The sequence below is a fragment of the Hipposideros armiger genome, unplaced genomic scaffold (genome assembly GCF_001890085.2).
Source record: "Hipposideros armiger isolate ML-2016 unplaced genomic scaffold, ASM189008v1 scaffold_724, whole genome shotgun sequence".
Taxonomy (NCBI): Eukaryota; Metazoa; Chordata; class Mammalia; order Chiroptera; family Hipposideridae; genus Hipposideros; species Hipposideros armiger.
Window position 1 is genome coordinate 362784 of NW_017732074.1, and position 19731 is coordinate 382514.

The 19731-nt window shown below is 43.6% G+C and overlaps 1 protein-coding gene across 1 annotated transcript in view; it reads left to right on the plus strand.

Annotated features, from left to right (window-relative positions):
• The window catches only part of RYR3 (ryanodine receptor 3), a 358095-nt gene that overhangs the window by 298245 nt on the left and 40119 nt on the right, over positions 1-19731 (plus strand). The window contains exons 60-68 of the mRNA XM_019627208.1: positions 4515-4602; positions 4709-4801; positions 9427-9441; positions 12146-12316; positions 12618-12677; positions 14181-14312; positions 14779-14891; positions 17751-17847; positions 19563-19669. Of these exons, the coding sequence (XP_019482753.1) occupies positions 4515-4602; positions 4709-4801; positions 9427-9441; positions 12146-12316; positions 12618-12677; positions 14181-14312; positions 14779-14891; positions 17751-17847; positions 19563-19669 (876 nt within the window). The remainder of the gene's footprint in view (positions 1-4514; positions 4603-4708; positions 4802-9426; positions 9442-12145; positions 12317-12617; positions 12678-14180; positions 14313-14778; positions 14892-17750; positions 17848-19562; positions 19670-19731) is intronic.

Below are 19731 nucleotides of genomic sequence, written 5' to 3' on the forward strand. Positions count from 1 at the left end.
GGTCCTGAGTTTAAAGTGAGACCCATCAGCAGGTTGTCTTTTTCTCCAGCCAACTCGGCTGCCAGGTTCAGGGCTAGAGTAGGAAGAAAGTTGGATTTAACCAAGGCTGGGGTTTTGCAAAGTGAGTGTGACAGAGTAAAAAATGGGTTGGGGAGCTGAAGGTGTAGGTAAGAGGGTAATTATAAAGATAGACCATGGAATTTAAGCTGAAGGACAGAAATAAGGACATAGGAGACTAGTGACCATGAACAGGAACAGGAGCAAAAGATTGTTGGTCCCAGTGGAAGTCAAAGACCAAATAGATATTTTTATTGGATACGACCACTTAAAGGCCTAAAATATAAATTTGGGAAAGTTTAATTTTCAAGTATCCCATTGTGACCTGTTTGAGACCTCTTGAAAGAATGGACAATGTTATGTATTTCTGGTACCTGGATTTTCCTGGGTAATTTGATGGAATATTTTGTTTCAGTAAGTCAAAACAATAAACATGCTTTCTCTAAAATAAATAAAATATCCCATTGTAGATATTGAACGGACCCAGGAATATTTGGGAGAACATTGCTAACATTTTGAGTGGGAAGTCATTCTGTCATGGGCAGGAAATAGGTCTACATATGCCCACTTTTAGCATTTACTTTGTATGGTAAATTGTACTTACTATTTAAAATAACTTAAAATTGGTTATATTTAGCATTTCAAAATAAACACCTTACACACACTATATATGTGTGTAGATATACCTATAATCCCTTACCTATCTATGGGACATTTTACTCGAAATTCTCAAAAGAAATCCTGTTTTGAGAGTCACTATTTTAGTCATCTCTGATAACATAATTTTGTTAATAGTGTAGAGAAGGAATCCGTCAGAGTTTGAGGTGGAAACACAAATGAAAGTAGAGTAAGGTTGCTCCGAGAATAGCTCTTTAATGGCATTTGTCACTATTGATGATCAAGACTCAAGCTAGAGTGTTCCTCCTTCACAGTGTTTGACAGTTGCTAAAAAACGGCAATGTCAGAGAGTCTTTAAGATCATCATTAATTCATCCATCCCCACTTTTCAACCCGTTCTTCCCTGAACACCAGGGAACATTGTGGCCATCTGAGCCTTGCTGAAAGATGCTTCCTTCCTGTGTGTTTGTCTTTACCTTCTTCAAGTCCTTTCTTCACCCAAAAGAACTAGCTGGTTTGGAATTATGGGACTTCAGATTTGGCAGGAATATTAGCGGTCACTTCCTCTTTCCTCTAACTGGATGAATAAATATCCCTTTCCTTTTTCTTTTTTCCTAGCAATGCAATTCCTGCCTCTGATTATCCACCACAGTTACAGACGACCAGCACAGCCCTCCCGTACATGCAACTCCCATTCTAGTTTCGGACACTCTGAACCATTTTGAGTTCAAATCTGTAACTTCCACCATCGGCTCTGATTTTGCTCTTTAGAGCCACACAAAACTCCTCCAATTTCTCTTGTGGCAACCCTTTAAATATCAAAGGGCATCATCTTGTCCTGTTCTCCTCCCGGTTTTTCCTCCTCACATTAAACCTTTGTACTTCCTGCAGCCCTGTCATGGCAGTGTTTCAAGTTTCTTCACTATCTAGAGCGTTCTCCTGAAGCGTAACTTCCGTTGGTTGGTGTTCAGCCTGAAGCTGACCCAGAATGAGCAGAAACTCCAGTGTGGTGTGGTCAGAGCAGGGCAAAACAGCTCTCCATCTCCTCATGTCAGGAGATATAAGTTAACATAGGTTCAAAAAAGATCTCTCTACAAGATGCAATGACTTCTCAGCCTCCTATCTGGAAATCAGAAACACTTGGAACATAGAAATGAACAACTTTAAATAGTGTGATTTTGGTTAAAAAAAACAAAAAAAACAAAACCCATCTCTCAATCTGCTGAAGGGAATCTGACCAAACCCTGTTTGGTGGCTGCCTCCAGCTGTGTCCTCTACAGGGGGCTTAGGGACAAGGCTGACAGAAGCTCTTCCCTCTAAGTCAGTCACCTTGACCGTGAACATAGAAGCATGGCTTTACTTTCTTTCAGAACCTGATAGCTCGTCTTTTTGAAAATGGAAGCCTAACTCTCCTTACTCCTGCCATCATCCAAGATTTGATTATGCACTTCCGTTCTCTGTTAATAGGCTCAGTAATTTCACCCATTGGGTTGCTTCAGCCATCACCCCACCGATCATTACCTCTAAACCCCACCTTCTTCCCACCCGCAGCTGCCTTTGCGCAGCATGCAGTACTGGTGATAAAAGAGACTCACAGATCAGTTAAGCACCTCCGGAAGGATTAAGTGCCTGAGTGCTGAGAGAGATCATGAATTCTATGGAAAACTGGGAGCAGAGCGGAGATAAGCCTGGTTACATCATTTTGGGGCAGAAAGGCTATGGGCAAATAGAAGCGGTGAGGTCAGGATCTTCTAGTCTCCTGGCTTGAGAGAGGTGCAGAGAGTCTGTGTGCCTGGGCAAAGACATTTAATGAGATGTTCTTCATGCACACCCACCTCTCTGAGCCTGAAGAAAGGACTTCACTAAAGAGCAAGAGTAAAGATGTGCCTCTTAGAAGAAGAGTGATGAAAACAAAATGCATTCAGCTGTAGCTGCCTTCCCAGGCGAAGGCAGAATCTCCCTCTTTCTTCTGTGAGAAAATTTTTACCAAGATTATTTTCATTACTCCCGCTATGAAGCACTCCCTGTGCCTGTACGTTTCCGTGGTAGGATAGGATATGACCCCTGCCTCTTCCCACTCAACATACGGCAAACCCGTAAAACTCATTTAAACCAAAACACTAGAGAATGAGCAGCTGGCAGTTCTGATAAAACTCGACACTGGACCCTGTAAAAGCACTTCTGAAAAATCAATATGGAAGAAATCAAAGAAACGCCAATCTCAAGCCTCAAGTGTGGATTGCATTTGGCTTCTAGTAATGCATTCCTGATTACAGTGGCTTAAACAAAGTAGAAGTTAAATCTCACATATAAAAGCAGTCCAAAGATATCCAATCCAGGACCAGTATGGTTGCTCGTCTTTAGAGACCCTCATTCCTTTGTCTTTCCATCCTTAACATTTGTTGGCTTCCATCTTCAAAGTTACTTTATGATGCAAAATGCCAATTAGAGTTTGAACCATCATAGTATCATTCCAGACAGGAAGCAGGAAAGTAGCAAGAAGGCAAAAGGGCACCTTCATTTATCTTTTTAGAGAGCTTTTCCAGAAGGCCCATCCAACACCTTCCACTTCCAGCTCATTGATCAGAACTTAGTTACCTGGCGATCCTTCAATGGAAGCTGGGTATTGTGATCTTCGGCAGGGTACAATGCCACCCTGAATAAAATGGGATTTTGTTCCCAAGGAAGAGTGGAGAATGAGTATTGTGAAACAACCTATAGTGTCTGCCATATAAAGGAGAGACTAGTTGACGGAGAAAACAAAAAAGATTAGATAAGAACATCTCTGAGGCTGGAACTCAGGGCACTAAGGAATTCAGGAGATGAGCAAGGGATCTAAAAGTGGTCTTGGCCTCATGAGTCTTCCTTAGCCTGGTGCTTTCCATGAATGGGCGGAAGGTACAGGCTGCTCAGGGCAATTCAGTCTGATGTCCCAGGGTTTAGGGAACTGGCTTTTAATAGTTATTATCCTGCATGCACCAAGAGACATTGGGCTTTTCAAACCATGAGAGCCAAAGTATTACTAGCTTAAGAAAGTCAATACACAGTTTAATTTCTACTGTGTCACTCTATGCAGATATTTGAAAATGCCAACTCACCCAGCCCTTTCAAAATATAATTTAATTCAACTGTGTAAGATACTTAGGGGCAAAATAATTTTTAGAAATTGACTGAATTCTACTGCAATTTAGCCTTCTTGCTGGCATTGTGAAATTTATAAACCTAGCCTGGTTTAAAAAAAATAAATGAACAAGCAATGCTCATTTATAGGGAATTTCCAAACCATGTTTGGTCTCTGCCTATGCACTTCAGTTAACAGTGAAAAATATATTGTCTTATAAACTTCATTTTTAAAACTGGCTTTGAAAAGAAAAGGGGTGACGCCTGAACTGTTTATAGAGTGCTCAGCATGCCAGAGCCTTGGCAATGACAAAATTAGGTGTCATAGTGACCAAGACTTCCCTAGTTTTGCCTGCCTTGTATACTAAAGGATGCTTTCCCCAAAACTTAGAGTGTAAACCTTAATCACTTCATAAGTTTAAAGAAGGAAAAAAAAAACACCTACCTTCGACAATTTTGAAATGTTGATTTGTGACATCTGTTTGCTAAGATAATCCTTGAATCATTTGGTAAAATGGAAATGATTATTGTAGGTTTTTCAAAAATATCTACAATTACATGCCCGTATCTAAGCATGGAAGGAGTGTATTGATCTTTAGTCTATCTGATGATTGCCTTCTTGTGGGAATACAGCTTTGTCTGGATAAATATGTGCATCCAGTGTCCAATGAGTGTGGCTATTTTAATCATTATTGAATTTCATCTACTTTTCAACTCAGATCTAACTGGCTCAAAAGCCCCGATGCTGATTCTGACCAGCTCTTCCGCATGGTGGCAGAGGTCTTCATCCTGTGGTGTAAATCTCACGTAAGGACACAAGTGGGTCCTGGATTTAGAGACGGCTGTGAAAGGTACAGACCTTGGAAAACTGTCTTGTAATGTTTGCTTTTTTATTCTTCCCACCCCCACTTAGAACTTCAAGAGGGAAGAGCAAAATTTTGTGATTCAGAATGAAATTAATAATTTGGCATTTTTAACTGGAGACAGCAAAAGCAAGATGTCAAAAGTAAGTTCTTAGAAATCAATTGCAAAGACTCTTCAACCTTGACCTAAGCTGTGTATCTTGGCTGTATGAAGGGATTAGCTCCGTGCTGCATTTAGGTCAAACCACCAAAAACCAACAGTCTCGACTGTTGTTTCTTTGAGAATGAGCCGGAAGACAGTGAGCCGTCAAGTAAGCAGGGTCATAAACATTTTATGAAAAAAATAGCTGCTTGTGTGTCAAAACATTTATGTGTCAACAATTGCCTAAGGCATTGGAGAGGTCTCCCAAACAAAAGCTGCTGTCAGTAGTTTTAAAATGGTACTATTTCTTGTGTAGTAGAGCTACAGAAACACATGTGCGTACAGTCACCTTTTGATTGGCTATGAGGAAATTGCCTTGCTTTGAAGATTTCGTTAGCACTTTCTTACACTGTACTTGTTTTCCTCCTATCTCAAACACCCAATAGATAGATAGATGCTTTATTTCAGCTGTGCTGACCTCTTCATGCCTTCTGTTTATTTTCCACGTGAGTTGCATTCAGAAACCCAAACATTTGTCCATCTCCCCACAGGAAATGTTGGAAAGAGGGTGCACTGGACATCTGTGTGTGAAACGAGTCACCTGTAGGGAGGAGTGTGGTAGGAATGCAGGAAGGGGAACTGGCCTCCCAGATCCTCCTGAGCCAGCTCTGCACACTGAGGTTTTGCTATTTTGGTTGGAGAGCATTCTCAGACACACTCCTTCAGGGATACACACAGAAGCAAGGCTTACTTACACGGGATGTTTTGTTAACTAGCTGTACAGCTTACCCTCATTTTGGTTCTCTTGAGAAGCGTGCCTCAATGAGGTTTGACTGTAGATGTCAAGTATAAGTGCACCGAGATGTGCGTGTCTGTTATTGCTGGTAGAGTGCTGCCTTTGAGGAACCCGAAAGTGGGGTGTTCATGGGGACCGCTCAGAAGTGAAAATCAGCTCTGGAAAGATGGCAGCCATATTTGCAGTGAAGCCCTCTGGGCATCTTTCCAAATAACCATTTAGGATGGAAGACCTGTAATGTGGATCTGTAGATAGGGGACTGGTATGACACCAAAAATCAGCACTCAAAGCTTCAGCACTTCAGGCTAGCTCTGGTCAGCTGCAATCACTCTGAGTTCTCCAGCCCTTCCCACTTTCAGCTGTGTTGACACTAACATTTCATCCAGTATCCAAAAACTGACTCTTAAAGTTTAGAATGTGGTATACACTGCTTTATAAAGACTGATAAATAAAATTGTACACATACCAAGGGAATGGGGAAATCAGGAGTATATATGCACATTCAAGAGGAATCTTTGCTGCAAAGGAGCCTTACTTGTGGTGGAGCCTTTTGTGCTTTATATAACTTTTATTTGATTTTCCAAAATCCATTTTGCATTCCACTTTTAACACACACAGCTGCTGTTCATGTGAGGTACATAAGGTAGGATTTTTCAGACTCCTATTCCCTGGACATTTATCTTAAGTTCCCTCTGAAGGGTCTTCTTACAGCCATCATGGGCTCTTCTTTGACCCCGCCCACCTGAATAAATCCTGGGCAGATTCTGTGCTACCTTCAACCTGGAGTAGATTCATTGGCTCATGCCTGAACGATTGTCGTTGTCAGTGGATGGCGGCAAAGCAATGGGAATGACTCTAATATAAGGATTCAGATGCCAGAGGAGCAGAAGTGGCAAAGACATCTCAACCCTCTGGTAATGAGTGGATACTGAGGGTCCTTGGGTTTGCACTTGGAAAAAGATGAGGTGACAAAGAATGACATTTTAAGACTAGCCTACTAACAAACTAACCTGAAATTATGTTCATTCACTTCACTGAATGAGGAAAAGGGTATGTTTGTCTTGTCAGAGGATGGTCATATTCAGAATGTTTGCATCTCCCCTGTTGATAAGGTTAGTCTACAGGAGCAAACACATTCACTTCATTTCCATTGACATTGTACGCTAATTTTTTCTGAGCCTCATGGGATGAGATCAAAGTTATAGTGTAATGGACATGAGGACTCTCCCTAGATGTTAAATAACATTTGCCATTTACTCCTCAGGGTAACAAATATTTATATTGTTTTTGTTGCCTCAATTGAGCATCAAAGTGTAGTAGTAAATACAACTAGAGACTGAGGAAGCTAAGTTCTACCCTTGGCTCAACTGTTGACTGGAGGTGGGGCCTTGGCATCATTCGCTTACCTCCTCTGGGCCCCGATTTACCAATCTGTAGAATGGGGTTGGGCTTACTACCTGGTTCCTCTAGGATTTTCTGTTTAAAAGTCAGTTTCAAGCTGTATCTCTAGGATGAAATAATATTACATAAGTGCCATGCATTGTTTCAGACAGAGGGATACTATGCTTCCAAAACAGCAACATAGCCATTTCTGGTATCTTTTGGATGTGTAACTACATATTGAGAGGCCAGGGATAGGGCTATTCTTTCTTATTATCAATTGAACCCCCTTTCCCTTTGCCTCCCTGAAATTAGAGGTTCTCTCTACTACGTGACCTGAATGGTCACCTGTTGCCTGTGTGTGCTTTTATCTCCACTCTTAATTGAATTCTGGTGGTGTATAAATGAAACTGACCTCAGTGCATATGGCGGCCATTGCAGAGATATGTGTACTGGAGTGCATGGCCACACACACTGCACTTGCCATTGCAAATGGAAAGGCAGCAGAAAAAATACACACACACACACACACACACACACACACAGTGGGCCACACTGTTCATGCCTGTTTAACTGAAGGTCAGTTCAAAAATGTGCCATTTTTCTGGCAGCTAAAGCAGATTTTTTTGGAGAGCTCATTGTATATTTTGTTCATGTAACACTGGTTTGCAAATATATGTTAAGCTAAACGTAACTAAGCTGAGCATGTGTTATTTGTTTTGTTTTTACACTTGTTTTGTTTTCTGGAAAAATGGCGGCAGCTTCCTCAGAGGGCAATGGTAAGTTAGAACGTATTCAGCTCAAGAAATGTCAGTTCCTTGACCAAGATTATAAACAATGAAAGAGTCGTGGTGCAGGAAATATTAGAGTGGCTCGTTGTGTAAAGCCTCTCCTCCCCAGGAGTGATTTCAGTGTACTGAGAAAGGACAGGGAAGGGTTTAGAAGATGTCTTTGAGTGTTTTAAGGGTATTCAGAATTACATGTGTGAATTTTCCTCTTACTCCAATCTCTCCCCTATTACTCACTCTTCTGTCTCCTCCCCTCCTCTCCCTCCCCTCCCCTCCAGTCCTCTGTCTTTCCCTCCTCACTGGCCACCCCACCTTGTTTCACTTTTGTTTTTATTCCCTTTGCCCTTGTACTGGTGCAGCTCCCACACTGTCTCTCCGTTTCCCCCTCCTTCTCTCCCTTCCCTCTCTCCTTTTCCCTCTCTCTCTCTCTGCCCCCTCTCCCTCTTCACCTCCCTCATCCCTGTGTTTTTCCTTAAGTTCACACATAAAATCATCTGTTTGATCATAAACTTCTGGGGGAAATGAAATGATTTTGAAGATATAGGAATTCTTAAATTCCTGTTTAGAAAATAAGAAGTTCCAGGCAATTAAAAAAAAAAAGCATTTCCAATATTAGAGAAATGCACTGAGTTTACTAATGTTAGCCATATGTAAGGAAAGAACAAAATCAGAACCTGTAGTGTGTAGGAGCCTTTGACCTAATGTACCCAGGGTGGCAAAAAAAAAATGTACATACATTGTAAGAGAACATCTCTTAGAATGTGTATACATTTTTTTGGCACCTCTGCATATTTAAAGGTCACAGCACAAGAAGGGACATGCTCCATCTTTCAGGCTATAGGGGGAACCTGGACCACCTTAGATATTCCTTTTTTTTAACTTTATTGGGGAACAGTGTGTTTTTCCAGGGCCCATCAGCTCTAAGTCAAGTTGTTTTCAAGTTGTGGAGGGTGCAGCTCACTGGCCCATGTGGGAATCGAACTGGCAACCTTGGCGTTATGAGCCCGTGTTCTTACACCTGAGCCAACCGGCCGCCCCCCTGGATATTTCTTTTTTTTTAGCAAACGTTTTAGTAGAAGCACACCCATTGCCCCTTAGCTCTGATCTTTCCTCCTCTTTTTTCTTTTTTTAAATTAATTTTTCAATTATACTTGATATACAATATTATATTAGTTTCAGGTATACAACAACATAGTGATTAGACATTTATATATTTTTGTAATCACACATCTGCTGGTGGTGATAATGCTGTGGGTGGAAGGAAGGAAAAAAAACTGGGGTCTTTGGTGACATGACAGATTGTCTGCAGCCCACCCAGGTGAAACAAGGGAGGACGGAGGGGGAAGACTTTAGCACTAAAGCACTCACATGGGTGGTCAGATCTGAAGACCCCCTGGAAGTCTGGTCTCTGAGGTGACCTCGGCCCAGGCGTGCATTGCTTGGTCTGGGTGTAAGTCCTTATGACCAAATTAACCTCCATCCTAACCTCCCATTCACCCTTCATGCCATGATCAACTGGCTTCCAGAACGGTTGAGCTTCTGTTGTGTTGGCTGAGAAACAGGGGCTAAGAAGCTCTGACTAACATGTGGTACCTTAATGCTTTGGACCCCTGCTTTTACTAACTCTTCTCCTTGTTTCTTTTCTTTTGTCTTTCCACACAGGCCATGCAAGTAAAGGTACAGGTCAAATGCATGACGTGTCTTTTCTGTTCTAGTATTAGAGGTGCCAGGCTCTGGCCCGCCTCTGCACTGTGATCACCATGGGGGTGGTACAGAATGGATTTTCCCACCTGGAGGTCCCCCAGGCCTGCTCCAGGGAAGACAACTGCCTGTCAAAGAGTGAATGTAGGCCTACCCACCCTTGGAATGGGGAAGCCGGGGAAGCCAGCCAAGCCTCACCCTAACCGAGGTCTCCTTGCTATCTCTGCTCCCTTCCCCAGCTGCCCACTCTGCAGCCAGCACACTTACAGAGATAGGGACACTAACAAGGCTTGAGACACTCCTCTGCTGTGCCATGCAGGCTCACAGTCCTCTTTGCTGTCAGTGGCCCCGGCCCTTTCACACTATACATTTCTGCCCCTTGTACAAGGTTCCCATGATTCAAAGAGAGTTTTCCAAGGACTAATCCCAGGATTTGAAATGAGCAGATAACCATGAGTTTTTGCATAAAATGTACATAAGGAGGAATAAACCCTGGGACAATTTTCCAATGACCCATACAGGTTATGACTTGGAAATATTTCTCTAGCTCTTCATTAATGTGTATCTGCTGCCATTGTCCCAAAGTATGTGTCAGAGAAAGAGGGTTTGCAGGAACCAGGTCACATGTAGCTCTCATCAAAGGAAAATGGAGCCATGGCCAGGTAGCCTTGAGTCTGGATGTTGACTCAGATGCCTACTTGCTGTGTGACCTTGGAAAAATCTCTTAACTTTTCTGAGCATTATGTTCTTATTTATAAAACCGACTTGCTCCTATCTCAGAGTTGTTGGGAGGACTAGAAATGTTTTATTTAAGTAGGTGCATTGGTACATTGGAGTCACATTATATATGCAGCATTTGTAATTAGAACAACATGAGATCGGCCAAATAGAAGAGAGAGGGAGCAAGAAATTATTTAAGTCATGTATCAAATCCACGTAGTTACATTTTGCATATTTACTGGATTGTATATTGCATGTTGTTGTTTACCTTTTACGTTTATATGTACAGGGTATCTCATAGTTTCCATACATAAAACTGGGTTCTATCCTTTATGAATAATTTGAAGCATTTTCAAGGGTAATTTAGACTATAAATGAGTTTTGCCTTAGGCACAACCTTTAGAATTCTGCACCTGAAGTAGAACATGTAAGGGAGCTTGCAAATGCTCAGTAAGGGATAGTTAGAATTCTTGTGGTCTTTCTGTGAGCCAGTTTTCTGCTCTCTTCTGGAACACAAGAAGCCGCTGCCTTGCAGCCTCATTTCTTCCCCTCCTACCCCCGCCTATTTCTCACTGTCCCCTCCCCACACTGTCCTGGATCTGTCCTGCTGTTTTGGAGCACCAGTCACAGGTGCCACTGCATCCAGTAGGATTCTCTGGCAGTGTTTGGCCAGACGGGGTTTTGCTGGTCAGGGGCTTTCCTGTGGTTTCTCTGATGTAACCACCTGAAGGTGCAGCCACCACAAGCTGGGGAAAAGAAATCACATCCATTTTAAGAGCGTCCATTAATAATTATGAACTTCTTTTACACTTTGGAAAGTAATGTGAAGAGATCAGTCCCTTTATCAGTGTAGGCAGTGTAATTCTGACCCTCCTCTTCTCTCAGAAAGCCAATCCCTTAGAAAATGAATTCCGCTGCAGCCCAGGGTCCTGGGTCTTACATGCCAGTTCCAGGGGAACCATATCCACCCCCCCACCCCCCCCCCCCCCCGCTGCTCCTAGTGGTTCATTGTAAACTGCAGAGCTGCCACTTCATTGCTGCAGACGTTCCATGGGCACCTCAGGAAGCAATTTGGTGAGCGCCAGCTCTCTTTCCCTGACTTCATCTTCTGCTTCTGGCTCCCCAGCCCTCCCACACTTCCTGAGTGGGCAGGTGCCCACTCAGCTGAGGCAGAGTCCTGCCAGCAAGGTACCCTGTGGGCAGCGTTGCTCTTTCAGAGCCTGACATCATGAAAATTAGGTCACTGCAGGGCTTCGTCTCCTTGAAGGCCCCCTCCCCTAACCCAGACCCCCACCCTCACCATGTCATAGATGCTGAGGGCCCTTGGTTGATTGCCTCAGCCCAGTGCTTTGGACTCTTCTCTGATGAATTCTCCTACAAGGGAGGAGAAAGTGTAGGCAAAAAGGGGGCGGACTCTTGGGGACCTGGAGAGTTCCAGTCCCTCCCAGCTGGCCCGGGTCAGATCTCAGAGCAGCCCTTACTTGGGGATTTAGTTTCATCTCCCTGGGAGAATTTGCATTGCCTCACGGTCGGGACCCCGCTCCAGCCCTGGAAACAGCTGTTCTATGCTAGATGCTCTTTCATATGTTTATACTGGCACCGGGCATCAGGATTCTCAGTTCTTTTCTGGAGTCATTTTGACAGTAATTAAATCATTCTTTTCGAAAAACACCAGTTTATTTGTTCGGTCCCAAAGTGAATGAGCAAAGGCTATAGGTGTCCGTGGTGTATCTGGTCATGTGGTTCTGTGAGCATGCGCACAAGGAGAGGGTGCAGGGATTTTTTTTTTTTTAAGGCCACCTGGTTGTCTTTGTATAACACGCTCCTTTTACTGCCCTTTGAAATGTAGTAAGGCCCGACCTGTATTGACAGGGCCACAAGGAGGCAGGCTGCCTCCGAGGCGAAGCAGTTCCTTTCAGAATCACTGAGCCCCTCTGTTTATTTCAACCTCATCTCCTAGTCTGGAGGACAGGACCAGGAACGGAAGAAGACGAAGCGGAGGGGAGACTTGTACTCCATCCAGACCTCCCTCATCGTGGCGGCACTCAAGAAAATGCTGCCCATTGGTTTGAATATGTGCACCCCGGGCGATCAGGAGCTGATCTCCCTGGCAAAGGCACGATACAGCTATGTAAGTCACGCATCTGCCTTGGTTGAGCATGTGAGGCAATGACAGGTGCCCAGTCCTCCTTGGGGTGGAGGGTGGGGGCAGAGGAAATGAAACCAAGATGCACAGAGGCAACACACCCTCATCTTTAAAGCTGGTTTGGGAGCTAGCAGGTGCTTTGGGACAGTCTCTAATTTCTTTTTTTTTCTTTTTTGTAATAAAGATTCCATCAAAACTGGCCATTGGCTACCCGTACATCCTTTTACCCTCCTTTACATTTCCGTAGTGACCTGTAGGAATAAAGTGTTGACATCTCTTTCCACAGAGGGACACAGATGAAGAGGTGAAGGAACACCTGCGGAATAATTTGCACTTGCAGGAAAAGGTGATGCAGCAGTAAGAGAACTCACACAGGCTTGCTTCTGCCTGCAGGGTGTCATTGTCCTGCTTAATGTACTCGTTTTCCTAAAATGTGCTCTGAAAGCAGCCTCAGAGTATTTGTGTTAAATTGGTAGGACTAGCTCTCTGTCCTTAATTTTTGGGTTTTTTTGCCCTTAACTTTGTTCTCTCCTTTGCTATTACAAAGAGGATGCAAAGAGTTATCCAGTAAAGCATGTCTTCTCACCTCCCGCTGTATGAACTAAGTAACATCCAGCCATAGCAGGGGGTTAGATTAGGCCTCAGAATTTACTGACTGAGGCTTATTAAACAGGGAAAAGGACACCTGGGGGAAGTTTCGGCACCTCCTGCTCTAAGAGACTTGAAAACAAAGTAACTTTGTACCTGAGTTGGTATAATAAAAATAAAAAATTTTCATTTTAAAGGCTGCTTGATAGTTTTCCAGGCCTGCAACCCTGAACAGCTCTTTCCACAGATACATTATTCCCTAAGATGGAGGACTAGGCTGACACAAATAGCCTCTTGTTCCCATCCCAAACATATAGGAATGGTGGAAAAAATATACTACAGAAAAGGCAGTAAAAGGAAACCCCAGGTGCCAGAAAAGAAGAGGACACACCAAATCATAGTACTGAGGAGAAATTGATGCACTTGGGAAAACTCGTAGGGTTCTCTGGCCCAGATATGTATTTTAGGGGCTGGGGTTTCCAATAACCTTAAAGGAAGACAGGATGGGACCTAATTATTCATGTTGTGCATAAATGCAGAACAAGAAACTTATATAAAATTAGCCTTGAATCAGTGAAATGCATGAATCTCCTGGAAACACAGCCATGAAACCACTTGGAAGGTCTTTACCCCCTAGAATACAGGCTGAGATGCCAATAAATAAAACTTCTCCTGAAGACAAGCTCATATTAAAAAAGTACAAAGTGTGGAATGAAATCTACCACTACTAGAGAGTCAGAAAACGCAACAAAAGGAAGAATTCAGGCCTAAGGAACTGCAGAAAGAAATTTAAAAATAAGTATGGTTTAAATATTTAGAGATAAAGGTAGAAATAGAATTCATAAATCAAGACTTGGACATTATTTTTTGTAAAGAAGAGGGATGATGTTTTGAAAAAGACCTCATAGTTATTATGAAAATAAAAAGTAGCCATTGAAATTCAAAATCCAATTTATGGGTTAAAAAACCTGGCTAGACACAGCTGAAAAGAGAATTTGTGAATTGAAAGATTGCTTTAAGGAAATTTAAATGCAGCACAGAGAAAGAACAAGATGGAAAATGTGACAGAAGAGTTAAGGGACATATGGGCTAGAATGAGAAGTTCCTACATAGCATCTACAGTGTTTCAGAAGAAGCTAATAGAATGAGAGGCAATAATAGAGAGTCTTGTTGTGATGGAACCATGCTAGGAGTAAAAGGCTTTTTCAGTACAAGAGATGCTGGATAACTGCTCATTTCATGAGTGTGCTTCAATTTTCAGTCTGATGACCCAGCTGTAAAGTGGCAATTGAACCTCTACAAGGATGTGTTGAAGAGCGAAGAACCTTCCAATCCAGAAAAGACAGTGGAGCGTGTGCAGAGAATTTCAGCAGCAGTCTTCCACCTGGAGCAGGTAAGGAGCATCTGCACTGAGGATTGAGCAAGCCAGGCTACCCTGGAGGATACAGAGCTCCTCTACACTCAGGCCTTGGTTAAGAGTGCCCTTGGAAGACAGAAAACAAGGAGCAGGGATCATCCCAGCTCATGCCCAGGTGTCATCTTGGTGCTTCATGGTAGCAGACGCCTCAATTATTTCCCCTCCCGGTGTTGCACAAATTTGTACCATTAGCTCAAATGACCCGTTGAAGTTCCCTACCCATTTTTAAAGCTGCTCTTAAGCAATAAGCAGCCAAAAGCAGTTGAGAGAAGGAAAAAATCCTAATACCTCCACAAACTGAATCATCTACTGCTGGGTACCTTTTGCTGACTACAGTTAAGAAATGAACATTCTTCCAGCATTGAGAAGTCCAGGTTGCTGGTGACTACCTCCTGCCATCCAGTCACCCTAGTGCGTACCTACCCATGTGATTTCTTCTTAGGTGGAGCAGCCTTTGAGGTCCAAGAAGGCAGTTTGGCACAAACTGTTGTCAAAGCAGCGGAAACGGGCAGTGGTGGCCTGTTTCAGGATGGCCCCTCTATACAACCTGCCCAGGCAAGTATTCTGTCACTTTCTTCTGGCTTGTGAGCCAGTGATGGGAATTAAGGTACCCTCCCACAAAGTGTGCTCTCTTCTGGCCCTGACACGCATGATCCAAGGGGTAGAAATGGGAATCCTTCACCCATGGAGCTATTACAGTCTGCATATAGTATAATGGCCAGCTAAAAAAATCAAGGTAAGCACAAAAAACTGAAAACAGATGAGCTACCCTAGTGCCTCTGCCTGCCTCAGCTCACTGGTTTGCACCATGAAGTCAGCCACATAAGCATATGGAAACTCCCTGGTTCTACTTGCGCAGGGTTGTTTGTGAGGATGTAAAGGCACCCTGGAAAAAGAGAACTGTTTTCTAAAATATTTTACCCTAGATTCCATCAACAGAGCAAACAGTATTTCTCTGTTGAGGCACTTGGATGACACCAAAATTACTGTGTTCCCTCAGCAGGTACAGAAATGTAATTTGAGAATCCTTTAGCACATTGTATTTGCCTTCAAGGTAAAGAAAGGGCACTGTCCCAAGAGGCTAGTCAGGGGCATAATGCTTTATATGGGCCATACTCTGAAGTAAAAAATATGCGAAGGCTTTTCTGGAATGCATGTGAACACACATGCTGTGTCATCATGGGGCAGAGTATCAGTGCAGACTGGGCCAGCGTTGACCGCTGAGACTGACTCAGTGTCATCGGTGATGTGACAACATTCCCATCCTCAGACGATTGCAGAGTCAGTGAGTAGGATCTGTGATCAACAAACGAAGCTGGTGATTGAGTGTCAGCCTCTGCTTCATCAACTCTCAAGCCAATAAGAACATCCTCACCTGGTCAGGAAAAATAAACTGACTGGGACAAGTACATTCTGAATTCCATGCAAATAAATGTGGGTTTTTGGTTTTGGGGGGAATATCAGATGAAGGACTATTCCCGTGCTTGACATTTTGCTTTCATCAAATTGTGCGTCTTGGCCATCATTTATCTGGAGTGTCCTATAACCCTGTCCTGAGCCAACCCGCCAACTGGCCTTTCCTACTGAAGATCTTTGAAGATGGTGGAGAATCACGGCCTCTGAGACACATGTCTGCTCCTACAGTTCTCTCGAGAAAATAGCCGAGTATCTTTGGAAGGGGATCAGGCACCACAGAATCAAGCAGAATTCATTAATAAAAAGCTGAAAAATTAAGCAGAGGCATGAAGGCTGCTGAAGTCCTGGCAAAAAAAGGGGAATTCATAGCCCAGTAGAAAAAGCAAAAATGCATAGGATTTGTCTGTTTTCCAGAACTGGCGAAACATCAGAAGGCATTCACTTTCCCCCAGTACAGAGTCATGCCTGATGTTGTGCTAACTTGACCTTCAGAAGGGCTTGGCTCTAAGCACATGTCTCCAAGACCAGTTAGGCAGATTACATCTCTCAAAAACAAGCATTTTTTTTTTCTAAATCCACTGAAAATGTTAATACCACCCTTTCATATTTTGGTCACCCCTTCAGCAATTCACCCTTGTGTGGATAATATTAAGGCCAGGAATTCACTATGTCCTTGATGAACCGTGACCACCCACACCACTAACCCCACTGGTTTGGGAGTTTGCCCTGATTGCTCTCTAGCATGGAGGACTGTAAGGAGATTTTGTAACTCCAACAACAAAAACTATCTAAGGAGCTAATGGTGGAGACAACGCCTCTCCTCTGTCTTATGATGATCTAAACTGCATGAGTCTTCCAAACTAAAGGGCTAAAGGGATTTATTTTATGATGTGGCAACTGTTTTCTCTGATGTTAGTTTTTAAAAGAAAACCTGTGTGCTTTTCTCCAGACACAAAATTAACAATTTCTTCCTGAGCACCTTTCAACGGGTTTGGCTGGAAAAGGTTAATGAAAAAACTCAGTATGACAGGCTTATACCCATTTTAATGGTAATGTAACCTGTGGAGAGACCTGCTCATTCTCTGCACATCCCTCCTTTCTTGACCATGATGTAACATTATCATAAAAACCCAAATTTGTGCAATTTTTAAAAATGACTCTGATTGGTCAGATTTTGACGAAAGATGGCAAGGGCTGTCTATATTCTTCCTGAAACCATGACCAGGTCTTGATGATTGTGGTCTTGACCTTCATCTTCCTTTTCTCTCCTTCCCTCCTCACTACTCTGCTCACATTTGGTAACCAATTAACTGCTATTCAGTGGCTAATATTCCCAGAAGTCAATGCTGACGTAGAGGAGTGGGTGGCCTGTGCCAGTTACTCAGTATCCCCAGGTATCAGGGCCACAGCTAGGATCCATGACACACTAATGAGTGCCCCTTACCCAAGCTTTGCCTTCCTGAGTAAAAGCTGGAGCACCTTACAGGTGTGGTTCCTTGGAGGCCCCTATCAAGAAGCCATACTTTGCGGTTTTCAGTATATCTGAGACTAACCCACTCACCATCAGCAGGATTTAGATTGGATTACCTGGAGAAGTGATTGGCCAAAAGGGAAAACCAAATTACCGTATTAAGCAAATACTTCTGGGCTGTTCCTTAGCGAATTATTTCACATGAGAGAGGAAATGTGATAAAGACCCTGTGAGACCAGAGTAGGATTATGGTTACCTTCCGCTAACCATTGTTACCTTCCACCATGGGTCTCACACTAACCACTGTTAGTTCATTCAGAAGGTGTTCCAGACATTCAGGAAACACCATGTTAGAGAGTTCTGCTTTCTTTGAAGTAAATGCTTCTGGTGTGCTACTGGCTACCCTGACCAATCAGAAGATAAGAATTGTACAAAAGTCTGTCCTGCTTACTAACCGTTAACTGCCCAGACTAAAACAAGATGTCCCATGGACCCCTCCTGACCTCACTCTCACCCCTTCCGCTCAGGCACCGCTCTATTAACCTCTTCCTCCATGGCTATCAGAGATTTTGGATAGAAACAGAGGAGTATTCCTTTGAAGAGAAACTAGTACAGGATTTGGCTGTAAGTACTGACTCAACTGGGAGCAGATATGGGTGTGAATGAATTTGGTTTTTGTGTTCCTGTGTGTGCATTTATAGCAGTTCAAGATTCACAAAGAATCGAATTTGTAAATTTGAAAGGAACTAACGGCATAAATTATCAGGGGAAGCCCTGCTAATGGTCCTAAGAGCCAGAGGATGAATTTCACTTGGAGGTGCTAGTACTCTTTATCATCCTCATCATCATCATTAACAGCTAACACTTCTTCGAGCGCACAGCCATGCCATGGAAAGTCCGAGCTAAGTTAAGTTTTGAGCACCACTGCCTGGAGGAGGCCACCCGCCCTAGCCAAGGCCCTGCATTTCTGGCCAGTAGCTCTGCTTTGGGGAAAGCATATCAGAATCTCCTTCCTGCAGCTCACATTTCTGTATTTGGCCCTTCAGAAAACTTGTCATGCCCTGTCTCTAACAGACTTCATGCTCGAAAACTACTTAAAATGGCACACAAAGGGGAAAAGTAGGTTGCAACAGCACCACAGTGCCTCATCCTGGTTCAGAAAGAAAAGAAACCCTCTTTTCCTGTGGCCAACCCATGGTTGTTTTTGTTTTCTTCGTTTTCTATCTCTCTCTCTCTCTCCCTCCCTCTCTCTCTCTCTCTCTCTCTCTCTCTCTCTCTCTCTCTCTCTCTCTCTCTCTCTCTCTCTCTCTGTCTCTCTCATCTTTTATCCCTTACTCTTTAGTCTTGCCCTGTGTTTCTTATATTCAGTCTTCCCTGTGTTTCTTTCTTTTTCTGTCTTTCCCTTTCTCCCCATTTCTTTTCCTCTGCCCATCTCTTTTCCTTTAATCCTTCCCTCCCCTTTTCCTTCCATTTTTCTTTATACCCTCCATTCTTTTCATATATTCCTGTTGGTGACAAAGACAGTTCCTTGGTTTTCCCCAGTCTCTTGATTAGTGTGAAGTTGACAGTGAGCATCATTTCAGCCCTCCCCTTTCTCTGAACCATTCACACAACCTCTGCAGTTCTCACCAGTTTACTGAACATGGCCTACCCTGCTGGCTGTGCTAGAAAACTCACTATTACCTCTCACATCAGCTGCTAGTCCCCTTTCTGTAACAGGAGATAGAGAAAAGACTCAGTAAAAGGAGAAGCTGCAAGGCTTGTAGCTCCCGGATGGCATCTTTCAGGAACAAAAAGATTTTTCGAATCAGAAGTGAGGTTAGAAAAGAGAAATGTTTAGCTAGGCTGAGTCTAAAGTAGCATCAGCCCCCAAATGGCCCCAGGACTGTGTAACTCTTGCCCCATCCCTATTTCCAGCCCCACTCTCCCAAGAGAAATTTCAGGTGTTGGCCGAGAGATCCGGGCTCTCGGTTGACTCCCCAGAGCGTCCCCCCTGAACTCGGGTGCCCAGAGCTTGCATGAGAGTCCTGCAATTGGGGTCCGGAGCCCCTCCCCTGTGGCCAGGCTTTGGCTTTTCCTTTCGTTTTATTTTAACCCCAAATTGGAATGTTTCCTTGATTGGCTGGAAAAAATATATCTCTCTCTCTATACATTTATATCCCCAGCCTTGCATCCTTAGGGCTTCTGCCCTGAAATAAACACATGACATAGTGGTTTCTCTCAGTGCTTTTAGTCTGATGCTCTCCGTGCCTTGCGCTTTACCTTCTCTCCGTTCGCATGCAGTTGTGCGGCACGTGCTGAAATCCATGCCTAACACCTGTCTGCATTGGTTTGTGTAGCAATCTCCCAAGGTGGAAGAGGAGGAGGAGGAGGAGACGGACAAGCAGCCAGACCCGCTTCACCAGATCATTCTCCATTTCAGCCGCAATGCTCTCACGGAGAGGAGGTCAGCACCGTCAGGGCATCCTGCTTCCCCCAGGCCCCAGGCATGGCCGCCTCCCCATCTTT